At 39.3% G+C, this 15,720-nt stretch overlaps 1 protein-coding gene across 3 annotated transcripts in view; it reads right to left on the bottom strand.

The window, feature by feature from the left end:
• Positions 1-502: 502 nt before the first annotated feature.
• The window catches only part of SNCA (synuclein alpha), a 63,657-nt gene continuing 48,439 nt past the window's right edge, over positions 503-15,720 (bottom strand). For all 3 annotated transcript variants that reach the window (XM_032109817.1, XM_032109820.1, XM_032109819.1), the window contains 2 exons: positions 2,123-2,212; positions 503-1,136 (listed from right to left, as the gene is read on the bottom strand). In XM_032109817.1, the coding sequence (XP_031965708.1) occupies positions 1,104-1,136; positions 2,123-2,212 (123 nt within the window). In that variant the 3' untranslated portion in view covers positions 503-1,103. The remainder of the gene's footprint in view (positions 1,137-2,122; positions 2,213-15,720) is intronic.

Here is a 15,720-nt window from a genome sequence, read left to right as displayed (position 1 = left end):
AAACATCGTAGAAGTAAAAGCATCTCACATTTAAATCTTCTTACTATATGGAAAAATATCCAGGCAGCACATGTCTAAAAACAGACAGTAGACTGTGCTTCTGCAAAATGGGACTTTATACAGGACAAATTCATTGCAACTAAGCCATCGCTGTATATCCCAGCACTTTAACAGCCTTGGAACAGTAATTCTTCAAAGGGCCTCATGACTTCCTGATAATTTGCTGCAGCCCATTATTAATGGCTTCATTCACTTTCAGGTTGTCCTTACAACAGCAAGTTTATTAGCCCTGCAAACGAATCTATCTTGTCAGCAAAGCTGTGCCCAGCTGATGTAGCAGCCCCAATTTTCTCATTCTTCACCATGTTTTTTGTACAGACTGGGCTTACATTTGCTGGTTTTGTTCCTCCAGTTCCTTCAAAAGAAGCAACACAGCTTGAATGCTTCAACAGGGACTTTTGGAAGGGAAAGGTGGCATTAGAAATCATCACTAATTTAGAAATTCATTTTTAATGGGTTACATTTTATTTGCTTCAGTTGAACACCATTATTTACAGGCACAAGTTAATAAAACACATCACAAAACAATAAAATTTCAACAGCTAATATTTATAGGTGCATAGTTCATGCTCAGTTACTTTTTTTTATATGTATAATACATACACATATATATAAAGCTCTCACAATAAGTAATCTCTGCACAGAAAGAATAGTCATAGGAAACAAATGAAAACTGTATCATAAACAATATCAAATTACTGACAGCCTATCAACAAAACATGTACAGAATTAGAAATAAGCAGTAGACACTTAGGTGTTTTTACTTAATATTTTCTTTTTTAACTTTTAAACTTGAAGCCACAATATCCACAGCACAACAATGACTCTGCCAACCGGCTTTCATTTCAGCAGGAGGGAAATGCTGAAACAAGGTGGATGCAGTCACAGATACTCCAATCATTGCTGATGGAAGACTTCAAAATACACCGTAAAAACTGTAAAAAAATTTAACGACTGGGCACATTGGAACTCAGCACTTGTACAGGACGGGATGTCTTTAGTAGTTAGTAGATTTCAGGTGATAGAAAGGAAGGAAAGGACTCTCATGCTTCAGGTTCATAGTCTTGATACTCTTCCTATTGAGGGAGAGCAGAAATCAACACTACTGGTATTTTAGATAAAGATATCCTGTTTTCTTTATTTATTCTACTCCTGGTGGACTCAGTGCCCAAATACAGATTCTCATGTGATCAGGATATGACATTTACTTGTGTTTTGTCACATTTTCCAGATTCTGTACCTTACAAGTCACGGTACTTAGAGGAGAATTAGACTTTTACAGCAATTAACACATCATTCAGCTGATGCTGCCAGAAACTCCTGAGGCCACCCATGACAATTCACTTGGAGAGGAAGGAGGACTACCTCTGGGCTGAACAGCACACCAGGTGCTGCAGATCCTCATATGAGTCAGTAAATCATTTAAAGGAGTGTTTAACTGTGGACACATGACCAGCATCCATAATTTCAGTGATATTCAAGAAAGTACATGCAAGCCTTTAAGTCTTTTACTGGATCATGGCCTAAATTTTTTATACCTCTCATTTTCAGTCTAATTAACTGTGCTACCATAAAACTGCTACTCCATCTACCAATGCATCACACCAGACATTGTAGTAATATTTTAGATAGCTGGTTCATAAAAACCAACAAAATAATTTACTCCCATAATTGCATTAACTTAAGATCATGTTTCACAAAGCATGATGCATTGGTGAATGTCCAAGCTATTAAAATAATCTATGAAGATGCAGTTTGTCCTGCACTCCCTATTAAGCATATTAAAGATAAAAATTTACTGTGGATTACTCAGAAACGCAGGCACAAGTGTTTTGAAACACACACTGTTTTCCCATTTAACTTCCTTACTATCAAAAAAGCAATTAATTTCTGATTCCCAGCACTATACCTCTGGCAGATCTTGGACAAAGAGGCCACATTTCTGCTGTGCCCTTGCAGCTCCCAGCATCAGCCTGAGTCAGGCTCATGTAACTGGAGCATGCAGGCTCCTCCTGTGCCCTTCTCTCACATGCATTCACAACAAACACCACAATAGATTTACCTCTGGAGGCATTTCGTAAGCCTCGTTCTCAGGATCCACAGGAACATCTGTATTATTCACCATTCCCTCCTGCAGGAAACCTTCTTCATTCTACATTTAAAACAGGGAAAGAAAAGTGACAGTGACTGCTTGTCTCATCATTTCCACCACAGCGTGACTTTCCTCCCCATCAGTGCTTGACTTCTCGGCCTGTCCTTTGGTTGTGGGATGTTGCCAGGGGTCATGGAGAGGGAGGGGACATTAGCTACAGTGAGATCTTCTCCATGTTTCACAGGGATATCCATGGGAATGACTACTGTCATCTTTTTGAATAGCTGAGATTCCATTTTTCTCTTGCCATGGACAGGCCAAGAAGTCAATCTGAATACAAGAACAGTACCACCACCACCACCTTGCTGAATATGTTTGGAAGATATTTTAACCCCACAGAAATGCTTTTGTCGAGTCACGAAGCATACCAAAACAAGGGGATTTTGTGCCTTAAGAAACACATCCAGGAAACAAAGTTCCACACAAACTGTTTAAGCATCACATTAATTCCTATTTAACTGTCTTGGGGAACACAGTCACAGGTATGCAAAAGTGCCTGTAAAAACAGGCCAATATTGAATAGTATCAAGACACACAAATAAAACAGTAATTCAATTATCTATTTTTTAATGTCATAGGTGCATCCATCCTCTCATAAACCTTTATTTGCAAGTTTTACCTTTTTCACAATACACTGCAAAAAAGGGAAAACATGCTGATTTTTTTTTTTCCCCCCCAGCTTTAGAACCTAACTGTATTGGAAAATGCTTTTTTCCTTTAATGGGTCATACCTTTACATGCTTTCTTATGTCAACCAGTATGTTACTCTATGCACTACTGGTGTACGATACATGGTATGATACCTTTTCCCCAGCTTCTTGCTTTTTCTGTAGTATAGAAGCACTTCTATTTTATACAGCAATTTTATAAAGAGTCTCTTGGAATTAACAAGGTTGCAGTGTTGTGAGGAATAACTTGTTGAATAAGATTATTAAAGGAAAATTATTATTGTCTTAGAACTACGGCTACTGTGTACCAAATGAAACAAAGGAAAAAACCCACATTTCAGTTGGGCCAATCCCCTTTGTAGTTGTTACTACAGAAGTTCAGAGAGAAGAAACATGAGTACTGCCAGAGCAGAGGCTGCTGAGTTCATCCTGAACTGCAAGAAAATTGATATGAAAACAGGAGGAGTGTCTCAGTGGAACTATTGTGACCATGCTGATTTATAACAGGTGTCGATCTAGACAGAAATGCACTAAAAACCAATTACAGACACTCAGGAAGAAATTCATTTTAAAAACCCTACCTGCAGGCTGGTAGCATAGACAGAAATACAAAATTAAGCAAGTCATAAACCAGACTAATGAGATAATTCTTCAAATCTACAAATTATAATATAGGGGCACTAAATTAAATTTAGGATACAGAAAAAATAAGGACAAGAGAAGCTAAACCTGAAATTCACCTCTGAAAGCTTAATGCAAAATATAATATAATATGCAAAACAGGTGGCATTAAACCCTCTTTACCATCACACAGTATTTATTGTGCTTCTCCATTTGCCACATATTGGCTTCCTCTGTGGTTTAACCAGGTGACCTTAGTCATAACACTCTGTTCCTCACTTTCTGCACCACCCCAAGCAGAAAATGTGATTTCATCTGCCAGACACTAACCCTGTTCTTCCTTGGATCCATCACCTTTCTATACATATGTAGGTACACACTTTTGACCCTCAGCATTGAAGTTTATGATGCGCAGAATTTATATCCATAATATGGATTCTTCTCTTCACCTCTTATTTCAGACTTTAAAAGGTCCAGTGTGGAGAGATATCTGATCCTACTGCTTCTCAGTGGGGCCCGATATGCTTTTTCCTTTGGAAGTAAACAGCACAGTCTGTGTGGAGACAGGGCCTAACTGTTCTGCCAAGTTCCCTCCATGCATGTGCCGGCTCTGCATCAACACCCTGTGCTGCTCTGTGGCATAGACAACATGGACAAATTCCAAAAAGCCATCGGACACTGATGAATAAGCTTGCAAATGCCTTTATTTAGGTATCTAATAGACACCTGTGTCTTCCAGAACTGCTAAAAATTTGAGGTGTTCAATATGACAGGTATTTTTTCCAGCATGGAATTATGAGAAAGACTAGGCCCAGTTACAGTTCTGCCTCATCTTATTGAAACACTTGAGTTCCTCAGATTACTTGACTTCAGTATTCACCTTAGCTTCTAAACAAATTTTTAAGAGCATTTATGCCTACTTCCTTTTATGAGAAGTAGCACCAATCCTTACCAGCTTTGATTGAAATAGCCAAAGAGAGTGTGTGATGCAAATTTGACAGCTGTTACTGTCTCCTTGATCTAAGAGATCAGCTCTAAGGACCTAAAGCTCCCATCACCTGCTCTCTTGCTTAATCCAAAATATAATTTAATTTCTGCTTCTCCCAATCATTAAGGAACAGCTTCAGCTAACGATCAGTACATCAAGTAAAACTGTGCCCTAAGTCAGGCTTGAGGATGCACAAGAAAGCAAGCGTGCAGCTTAATGTTATCTGTAGCAAGAAAACAGATGGCAAGTGAAACTGCCAGGACCATTAGTAACAACAAGGAAAAAGACTTGCCAGCCGAATTTCAAATAAGAACTTCAAAGTTCACATGCTGTTTGTTTGTTAGGAACCTCTGCAATGGATCTGGACTGTCCATCAGGATTAGTGAGACACAAGGCTTAAAAGACTGAATTTACCATCTTCCCAAATCCCTTCAGCAAGTTCAGGATGGAGATTTCTGTACAGCTTCAAACAAAACAATCGGCAGCACTAGAAAAATACAACATCAAGCACAACACCATTATTTTTCCAAAGGAAGTAAATCATAAGCCGTACCAAATCTCCAAGGGAACTCTTTGCCTGGGAAAGGTTTATCACCTTTGCCCAGCAGCAAACAGTAACACAAACACCACCTTTCATGCTGATGTCACTGCAGTTCAGATGAGGATGACATTACTCAAGGTTATCTGTTACATATAAATGCATAGCAAAGGTGACCACCTCATTTTAAATGGTGGCATGCTCTGCTTCTGATCTACAGTCCCCCCAAAGTAAGGGTATCACAAAAGCAAACCACCACCCCCAGTAGCACAGAGCCATCTAAGGTAAACTTTAAATCATAATTTACCTCCTTTAAACCAAAGAAATACAATTTTACATAGTCATAATCTATAATTCCATATCCTAATTCAGTTATGGAAGAGGAAAACCACCCAAAAGACCAATTCTTGTCTTGGTATAGAAGACACATTTTTCTCTAAAAGCTGCAACCTCTCTCAACCACACTGAAGGGTACTTCCAGAGGGAAAAGATTTTTTTTAATTAGATGATCTGAAAAGCTCAACTAACGTTTCTCAGAGATGAAGCCAGTTTTTAACTGGGGACCATGAACTCTTGCTGGGAAAACAATTTAAAAAGGGAAAATTACAACTTACCCAATAAACAAGGTGTTAGAAGAACAGTGAGGTGAGGACATCTGCTCATCCCCTGAGGATTCCCTTAAGAAAAAATGAATGCTCACCTCTATATTGGTTTGAAGCATGGTCACTCTGGGTAAGACTTGTATTTTGACTCCAGAGTCTCTTGTGCCTTCAGACCCCACATTACAGAAAAAGTTTCTGCGCTACCCCAAGCAGTGTAGACCACACTGCCATTCCCATGCATTAACAGGAGTGGTCACTTTGTGCTACCAGCACTTCTGCCTGCCTTGGCAAAGGCATGTGCCTATCACACCTGCACAAGGCCCATGAGCCACCAGGCAAACTGGCAAGCCCACCCACACTTTTCCCAGGAATATGCAGGTACGTTACAAGGTGTATACCCTCTCTTCCATGAGGTGCTGTGCCCTCATTTTGCCAAGCAACTTTTAGAAACAAAGAGGAGATGGTGTCCCATCATTGTGAAGTGACACATTTGCATGACCCTGGGTGCCACTACTGCCTCAAGGAACAGGTAAGAAATAACCGGCATACAAAAGCATGAAGCAGAACTGCTGCGATGGCTCCAAAATGTTGATCCCTTCTCTTTTACTATGGGAATGAATTCCGCTAAGGTCTGTGCACAACAGTGTGAAATTACCCACTTTTGCAAAAAAATAGTAATCACACTAATTGAAAACTCTTCCTGAAGAACTGGCCCAGTTAAAATATAGAGTACTTGACAAAACTTCAGGACTATTTCTTTCACCAGGAAAATGCCACCAAATAGGTTTTTCTTATTTCAGTGTTTTTGATGAAAATTGCACTCCAGTCTTTCCCTTCACTCTCTTTCCCACCTTGTAACACTCTTGGTGGAAGGGAGCAGACTGTTTAATATCCTCTACCCATGAAAAACAGACCAAGTGGTCCACTCCTGCTACTGCTCCTACGTCAGCACCAGGCAGTGAAATAGTCACTTTCAGGAGTATGCATTCTGTCCCCTTGGTGACATGCGCTGGAAGGCCAAGTTATTGCCACTAGAAAGAAGGCAATTTATCCCAAGTCAGAGACTAGAGAAACTTCAAAAGGAACCACTGTAATTGTAATTTAGTGGCTGATCTAAATGCTATACTTTGCCATCTCTCTGGTTAGTAATATGTTTTTTCTCTCCATTATGAACACTGATGGAGTCTTACAGTCATGCATAATTCTCATGATTACTGGAGACTAATTCCTTCTGGAGTGATTCCACATCCTGAGATAAATAAACCAGGCTACCAAACTGTCAGCTCTTAGAACACTTATACTGGCAAGAGGCAATCACCCTGGAAGCCACGAACCACAGAGGTCAGAAGCAACCTCCAGAAATTGTCCACCTTGAGCAGGTTGCTCAGGGCCATGCCTGATTGGGTTTTAACCACTCCCACAGATGGAGACTCCACCACCTGGCTGGAGAACCTCATCCAGTGTTCAACTAACTACACAGTGAAAAACCTTTTTCTTACATTTAAGTGGAGTTTCCTGCATTTAAATTAGTGCCCACTGCTTCCTGCCATTTCACTGGGCACTACTGAAGAGTATGGCTCAATCTCCTTTACTTCCACCCGCACCAGGTGTTTATACTCATTGATAAATTCCCCCCAAAACTCATATTCATGTTCTTTCACAGTTGCTGATTTTTCTGTCAGTTCTGTAGACCTCTATGGAATTTCTCATGCAGATATTGTGGGAGGACCTTTTCTCTAGCTGAAAGCCCTACTGCCCACAATAAATAAGGTGAGGCTTGCCTAAAACACCTAGAAGATTATTGTAACTTGAAAAGTCATAGTTAATTTCAGCAAAATACATTATTATAACTCAATGAGCACTGGTCACTCTACATCACTTGCCAGTCTGTTATGGAGTGTTTTATAATGTAAAACTGTGAACCAATTAAATTTGATTAAATTAAATCTGTGTAAATTAATCAAATTAAAACTGTGAATCAAAAAAGCTACGAACCAAGACAAGAGGCATTATGGAAAAAGCAGTGAACTAGAATAGGGAAAAAGCTGGTTTACAAGGTAATCTTCAGGAAAGCCCTTTGAGACCCCAACAAAATGTTCCATGCAAAGCAATTTTAACATAGCCCAACCTGTTGTGCATACACACCAGTTGGTACCTGCAGGAGCTCAAAATAATAAAATATACATCCAAAAGCATTATTATCTTGAAGAATTACCACATACTGATAGAGTAACGCCCTCCTGACAGCGATGGGCATGTACATCTTTGTGAGCCCAGATGTTAATTCTAGCTCAGTATTAGTGAATTATTGAATTTGCTGCTGTTACAGTCTGGATAATTGCACTGGTAATCTGTCTTAATTTATTTAGGGATAAAATTGTTTATCCCTAAAGCTATTGGCTTCATGCCTGTTACCGCATCCCAAACCTGTAACTTGGCAGGGCTGCCTTAAACCCTTAAAACTGGTAACTCTATGTCCCTCCAGTCTGATTAAGCCCATTTCATTTTGGTATTACCCACCCTGTGAGAGCTTTTGTCAGGAGCTGTCAGTCATTATATGGTGGAGCTTAAAGTAAAATTTTGGGATTCCTTTTTTATACCTCCAGGGCAGCTGTTATTGTTCCTGTACAAATCTGCCTCCTGCTACAAAGCTGAATAACAATTTGCTGCATTTATGGGCTTAAAACTCCACTTTGAAAAGAAAATAATTTGTATTCCTTCTTCTCCAAAATATACTCCACCAGGATGCCCAGGGGCTGGATGCTGGACTGAAGTGAACAAATAATTGTCTTCCCAGTTTGGTAACTAATTTTTTACAGATATTTTGACCATAGAGCCCAACTCATCTGGATTGGAGAGAAACCCTTGAACAAAGAATTCCAACAAGAGGCAAAACAAAGATATGCTAAAACAGCCTCAATTAATTTACTTTCCTAGTCCTAAGGTGTTATATTCATGGAACTGAGTTATACAGTTATAACTAAGTGGCCAGGTCAGCTTAGAATGCTTTTTAAAGCTCCTGCTCACTCATATATGGCAATAGTCAGCGCCTCCAAGACTCAGCAGTAAATGACAAAGCATCATCATCAGTCCAGTTGTCCTACTCCAGAGACACAGAAATGAATCTGTGCACTAGCTAGAAATAAAGTAAACTGTTTCAATTATCTCTAAGCTGAACACCTAAGTGAAGGAAACGATGAGAAAGCATTATGTGTGAAGAAAACTAGCTGTTCCAGTGCACAACTCATTTAGAGTACCAATAATGAAATGAGACTATCTCCCTCCTTCTCCTCAAATGGAGAGCTGAAATGAAGAAGAGACATTTAATTAAACGAACAAATATCAGCAAAAGCACAATCCCAATGAAAGGCTAAAACTGTGCCTGCAAGTGCTACAGGCTGCATTTTGATTTGCATTTTTATGCCTTTCAGTTGGCAATGACAAAAGTGAAAAGGAAAACAACCGAGGCTTACAGAGAGAGGAATGAAGTGTGTGTGGTAACCTGTAACCACAAGTCCATCTTGGTGTCTACAAGTAGCTGGAAATAATTTCTGTTTACAACAATCTGCAAATTGTTGTAAATTCCTTGAAAAACAAATTTCAGTACAACATAGATTGTGTACATTTTTTCTTTCCTTCCTCTAAAATTCCTCAGTATTACTTGTACAGATGAGACTCCTTCAGAGTAAAACAGGAACATTTCTGTGAGAAATCAAATTTTCTGAAACTCAATTCATGTTTGCACTAACCAGGCTGGTAAAGTACCTAATTAGAGCCACTGGAATGTTGGTATTGTTGATAAATGAGAATTACATGGAGAACCTGCTCATTGCCCAGGCCAGACCAGAAGTTCATTTGAGTTCTACACATGATGGAGATGTGCATCAATTCCAGGTGACTTAAAGTAAGAGGCTGCCTAGGGGCTGAGTCAATGTGACATCAGCAACGCGTGTAAACGCATCTAGGACACACAGCCCTTCCAGCTTCATCCTTTTCTGCTTCCCAAATCCATGGTCACATTGAAAACTCCATGGGTAGGGAAAGAAAAACTAGAGCACATAATTTGGAAAGATTGAAGTTACTTCTAATTGCAAAATAGTGGGATGCTAACTCGATGTCGCATCAGAGATGTGGCCACAGATCTGCCTCTTGACATTCTCCCGAACAAGGTAATAATTTTTTATAGTAATAGATCTGTTCAAACAATTTCCACTATCAACTTTGTGATTTACATTCTCAAAACTGAAATTTCAGACTGCAGTTCCACAGAAATCTTCAGTCATAACAGCACTAATTTCAATGAGGATTTGGAAGAAGGAGCAAGGACTGCACTGAACTGTTTGCTTGATCTTATGGAGTAAGAAGGAACAATAAACAGCCTGAGTTTATTTTTATTATTTTTACTACATAACTCAAAGACACCTTGACAAAACTGAATGAGTGACTGAAATAAATAACATGCCCCTCAATAGGAAAACATGTAAGTGTCACTTAGGCACTCACCATATCAAAGATGATGGGCAAACAGCGCACCGAAAAGAATTACGAAGTCAAAAAATAACATAAGCACAAAATGTCACATTAGTGCAAAAAAAGGGGAAGCCATTCTCTCATGTATTAAAAAGGCCTATCCAGCCCTAAGGGGCCTTCTCCTGAATACAGAATTCAGTCTACACTATACACTTGGTTGGGGATGTTGGGTGATCCCAAAGGAGAGCAGCAGGAATGATCACATCCTAGAACAGAGAAGAAAATGAAGGAAGCTGTTAGATGCTATGGTTGTTAGCTAAACCCATCTGTCCCCTTTCTGTAATGGAAGGATTCTCCATTCTGTGTGAGCCCATCACCAAGAATGGTACCCCAAGGACGACATTTGAACTTTACCTTCATTAAATAAAACTAGAACATAACAACACATGACCTTTACAAATCACATTAACTAGAAGAATGGTACACATCAACTTGGAAGTCAGCATAGAAATGAGCAATCTTAGTCAGATTTGGCTCTACTAGGTCAGTAAAGATTATTTTAAACAGCATAGTCCCAGCCAAAACTGCAATGTTATTTTACCATACTTTATTTAAAACAGTTTGAATATCATAACCACATTTCAATGTTAAGTACATTTTTAGTACAGATAAACTCCAGAAGTTATTGTATAGACTCCATGAGTACATATTCTCTTTCCTAAGACAAAATTAAAATTAAAGAAGAAAAATAAATTTCCTCTAAAAAAAATCTCCAGTTACACAAGCAGTTCATTCAATGCTGTATTATCTAAGACAGCAACCTCTAAACCATAGCTACTTCTCCTACTCTTAGACAAAGTCCTCTACACAGAACTGCAGGCCCAGCCACCCCCTAGCCATCATGAACAGTGGGAGTTCCCACTGCATTACACATGGGCCCAGAGAGAGCACACCTTCCAGTTCTGTACCCTATCTCCTGTGACTGTAGTCACAAAGCAATGAAGCAACTTCACTCACTCCCAAGGAAGTTCTTCAATAAAGGGGAAGATCTCTCTGCAGGTAGCAGGAAGAGGGCATGCTTTTCTCCCTTTTGCTTTTCCCTGGAGTATGAGCAGACAAGCTACTGCAATCAGCATTGACTCATTTGCTTGTATACTGTCCAGCACACTGAGCTATGGGCTCATGGGTGATCTAGTGGCAGGATGTCACCTTCAAAGGCTGGAATTAACTGACAGGACATGCTTTGAGTGAAGTGGTTACCCTTCAATTATTATCAGTGAGCATCTCTCTAAAGCATTCCTTCAATTCCAACCTATTACAGCACTTTACCCAGCTGGGGAATTTTAAAATATATTTCTTCTATGGAGTAAACCACCACTTGCTTTGAAAAAAACCCACTCACAACAATTATTTGAACTATAATGGTTTCAGGAGTATTTCCTGCAACTGTGATCTATTCAGCAGCAGATTAGACACTACAAAAGACTAGAGAGCCTGCATTTTAAAATTTATATTCCTGCAGTGACAATCCTCATCTAGAAGCAAGTACACAGCTATTCAGAGCTTTCACTTGAATCGGGAAAGGTTGTTTCACAGACCAGTGTCACGAAACACAAACATCATGTACATCTCTTCAGCTTCTTCCTCTTCCATAGAAAATTGAAATAACTCCTTTTGATTACGTGGAAAGAATTACTTAATAAAGTCTACTTACTAAGGTGTAGTAGGCAAGGAGACTCTTTAAAGACCAGTGCTGAAATATGCAATACTTGAGTATCTGTGTTTTCTTTCCCTCCTCCCCCAGCAGTGCTATTGTTATCTTTTCTTTTCACTTCTGGCTTAGATGCAAGTAAGCAGCAGACTGAAGTCTGCCATCCTCTACACTGCCTGAGAGTAGATTTCAAAGAAACAGTTTCCCAGGCCAAATTCTGCTCTATTTTTGTCAATATAAGCCTGGTGTAACTCTACTCCTCACTAAGCCATTTGGGTACTTACACCTGTATGTCTGAGAGCAGCCTGGGTTTGTGACCCCCTTTTCAGGTATCTGCTGCTGTCCCAAAAGGGGTGGACACCAGAAAAATCTTCACTACTACTTCACACATAAGAAGTCATAAAGAGTGTAAGTTTGGACGGCCTTTGAGGAGTCACCCAAGTTGCACCTCTGTTTTAGGCAGGTTCAGCTCTCCCCAAATCATTCCCAACAGATGTATGGGAAAAGCCACTTAAAAGTCTTAAAGTAACAAAGGTTTGGTACTAGAGAAAGCATTACCCTGACTCATTTCATTCTTCTCTGGGCTAACCCAGCTCCTTCTGTCCACACAACACAGTGAGGCAAAACCTGTGGAGCAAAGCCTCTGGTGCTCATTTATGAGAACTGTAGACAACGTACCACTTGTTAGAGTTGGGATGTGGCTGCTTGGTGTTTGGAACAGTCAAGCGGGGCAGAGATGCTGCTCACCATGTTGTTGAGAAGGAAAAGGAGGGCAAGCCCCAGTGGTACCAAAAGTCCAAAAACTACCTGAACCAGTGTGAGCAGATGATGATCTCAGCTACAGATGAAGCTTCAAAGGGGAACTGTTGCTGCACTGTTTTTACCAGAAGGAGCCTTCTATTAATAAACTCTGTTAAACCATTTGACATTAAAATGCAGAGCTGCTTTTAAAGGATCAAAGCATTGAATGTTAGTTATTAGAATTGTTAAAATGACACTTTCCCTCTGGTCCTTTCTTATTATTAATCACAGTAGCTCTCCAAATGTTACCAGCTAAGCAGGGGCTGCCCCTGGAATGCATTTAAGTCACAGTGAAGTTATCACCATAAACTGCCAGAATTCACAGGAAGCAGTCAGTCCCACAGCCACTAGAAACAAAAGGGAAATATCACTTTTCACATCTACTATTCTGATTTGAGAGAGGGGATTCTAATCATACTCCAGCCTTCACCCTATTTATATTTAAGCATATCAGAGGAAAAAATGATGTATACACACCATAGAGGTAGCACACAAAAAAAGTAGGTGAGATAAAAGCATTTATTCTGTTCCCGACAGCCAGAATAGCAGGTAAAACCACTCTTCTGCCAGGACATTTTGAGTGAAATACTGCTTAGTAACTGCACTCATTACACTGTCTACTTTAGGGATTAATAGGAAAAACCAAACCACTTTTCTTCAAATTCATGGCATAACAGTCAGCTACACGTGATTTATGGAAGCTCAGATGAAGCTGAGGAAGAATAATTTCATGTATGTCATGTCAATGAGACTGATTACCAACAAAGCTTATTTTATGAGAGACAAGAATGATCAGTTAAAACAGAGAAGGAGTGAGAGAGAGAACACATGTAGCAAATTAATTACAGTTGGTACAGTTCTTTCTCCTACAAGCCACATTTGCAGTTCCTGAACAACAGTACACTGCCTGAAGCAATACAACATTTTCTCCATCATAATGAGAACCTAAATGCTGCTCTTTTGTATTTTCAGAGCTGAGGATGAAACAAAAAGGCTGGCAGGATGAGTCCATGCTTCAGAAAAAGATGTGTACTTACGATATGCCTCCCTGTAGTTCAAAAAGAACACAAAATCCTATCTGCTACCAGCCATAAAGATGTTTCTCTACATGTGCTGCCTGATGAACATTTGGGTAAGAATCAGAGCCACATCTTGAGAATCACCCACGCAGATCTGAACACAACTCACTTGCAAGACTGCCACAGCTGGATGCCCCAGTGTTTGTAAACACTCAAGCAGTATCAGTTAGGCACTAAGCTGGTGAGTCTATGTGTAAATGCCATTTTAGAAATGGCCCACACTAGAAAATACTTCTGTGGAATACAAGGCTAAGAGTAAATGTACTTTGACATGAACAAACTAAATGAAATTCAGCATTATACTGTATAACCATCTTCTAATAACTACCTCCAAATAATTTTGTTTCAATTATCTGACAGGTATTTGTGCATTCACAACATAGGGGTATTGCAATGGCTCTCATTAAAGTATGATAATTTTTGTAGTGGTTTAGCATAAAGCCAAATGATGTGTTTACTGTTCCATAACGAGCATTGTTCAACAAGCAGATTCAATGAGGAAACATGGCAGTGAAAGCAGCAGTGATTCTCTTATACATGTGTATCATTTCTGTACAAGCAGGCAACAAACCAACTGGTCCTTGCTTTTTGGTTTAGTTGCTCATCTTCCTGGAATTATCCAAGAAAGGCAATGGCATTGGAAAAAGCAACAGTTGACTGCTCTAATGTTACTGACCTCTTTCCCATACCTGTAACATTTCAAACAAATATGCAAAGTGTAGATGCTTAGTGGGCTACATTTACCTAAGCCACTTCTGCCAGGATACGCTCTGGACCATCTAGCAGCTTCAAAAAGCTATTTACAGAAGAATAACTAGTGCCTCAAGTATTCAGAAGCATTTTTCTGAATAGATTATTGCAGAAAAGAAGTTCAACATATTCTTTGCAACAACAACATATGTAAACCATATCGTGTGGCTGCATGGTACTTAGTTGCCAGCTGGACTTAAACCATGACATAGATATAAGCAATCGGATAAGTGAAGCTTAAAATAACATTACTACTGAAAGCTTAAAAGCTGATATACTTCAACTTGAATTATTTTTAAACATTTAAGTTTAATATTTTTAATTCACTAAATTCATTCATTTGCTTCAGCAAAAGATTTTCAAGCATACACTTAAACAAGTAGTTCCACAGAAGTCAAAGCTTTTACATAGGTTTAACAGTAACACGGTAGAGAATCAAGAACAACCCTCAGAAACCCAAAGTGCTTCAACTGCCAAAACCCCAAACTACTTAATATGGTTAAGGTAGGACATCTTGGGAATTTGATGCAAACCACTTTCATCCAGCAAGACAGACTCAGCATGTATCCACCTGTAGTCTCCCAAATTTTATCAGTGACAAGTGAGCTCTTCTACTGTACCCTCACTCCAATAAGAGAATTAAGATTCCCATATAAAGAGACAGTATTCAAGCAAAATGTGTTCTTAACACTAGTTCCAACAACCCTGTGGAAACCAAGATTTAAGTCAAACCAAACTTAGGAGACAACATTCCCCCAGTGACTATTCACTGCAGAAGCAGAATCCCTTCAGCACTTCATTTTTTTTATACTGCTGCTGATTATCCTGTGCAGAGAAAAAAATGCTCTAGTGCTTTGTGTTGTGTGGGTGATGCTCCCATTTCCCAGCTGAGTTTGGTTCAGCATTTATAGAAGGGGTAAAATATTCTGAATTGGCTTCTATCAGTAAAATGACTCAGTGATCACTGCACAAGTGGGAGGACTTCAAGCACTTGACATTGCTTCTCACATTCTTGCTGTCACAAATGCAAATGTTAGGGAATTTAAACTCGCTCCTATCTTGTCATTTTAAAATCCTAAAGGGACCTTTGATAATTCAGTGGCCTGTTAAATATTTAGCAGTCAGGAAGAAAGGATTCTTTTTCCTTCTGTGATGGTTTAATGGGTTTCAAATCTAATACTGCTTCCTTTATGTGAATACAATGTATCACCATTTGCCCACCATTTTCCTCAGAGAAAACCAAAAATCCCTTCAATTAAAAATTGATCTGCCTTCTAAAC

This window comes from Corvus moneduloides, chromosome 5 (assembly GCF_009650955.1).
Source record: "Corvus moneduloides isolate bCorMon1 chromosome 5, bCorMon1.pri, whole genome shotgun sequence".
NCBI lineage: Eukaryota > Metazoa > Chordata > Aves > Passeriformes > Corvidae > Corvus > Corvus moneduloides.
Note: the sequence above shows the minus strand (reverse complement) of the source record. Positions and strands in the feature narration are given on the sequence as shown.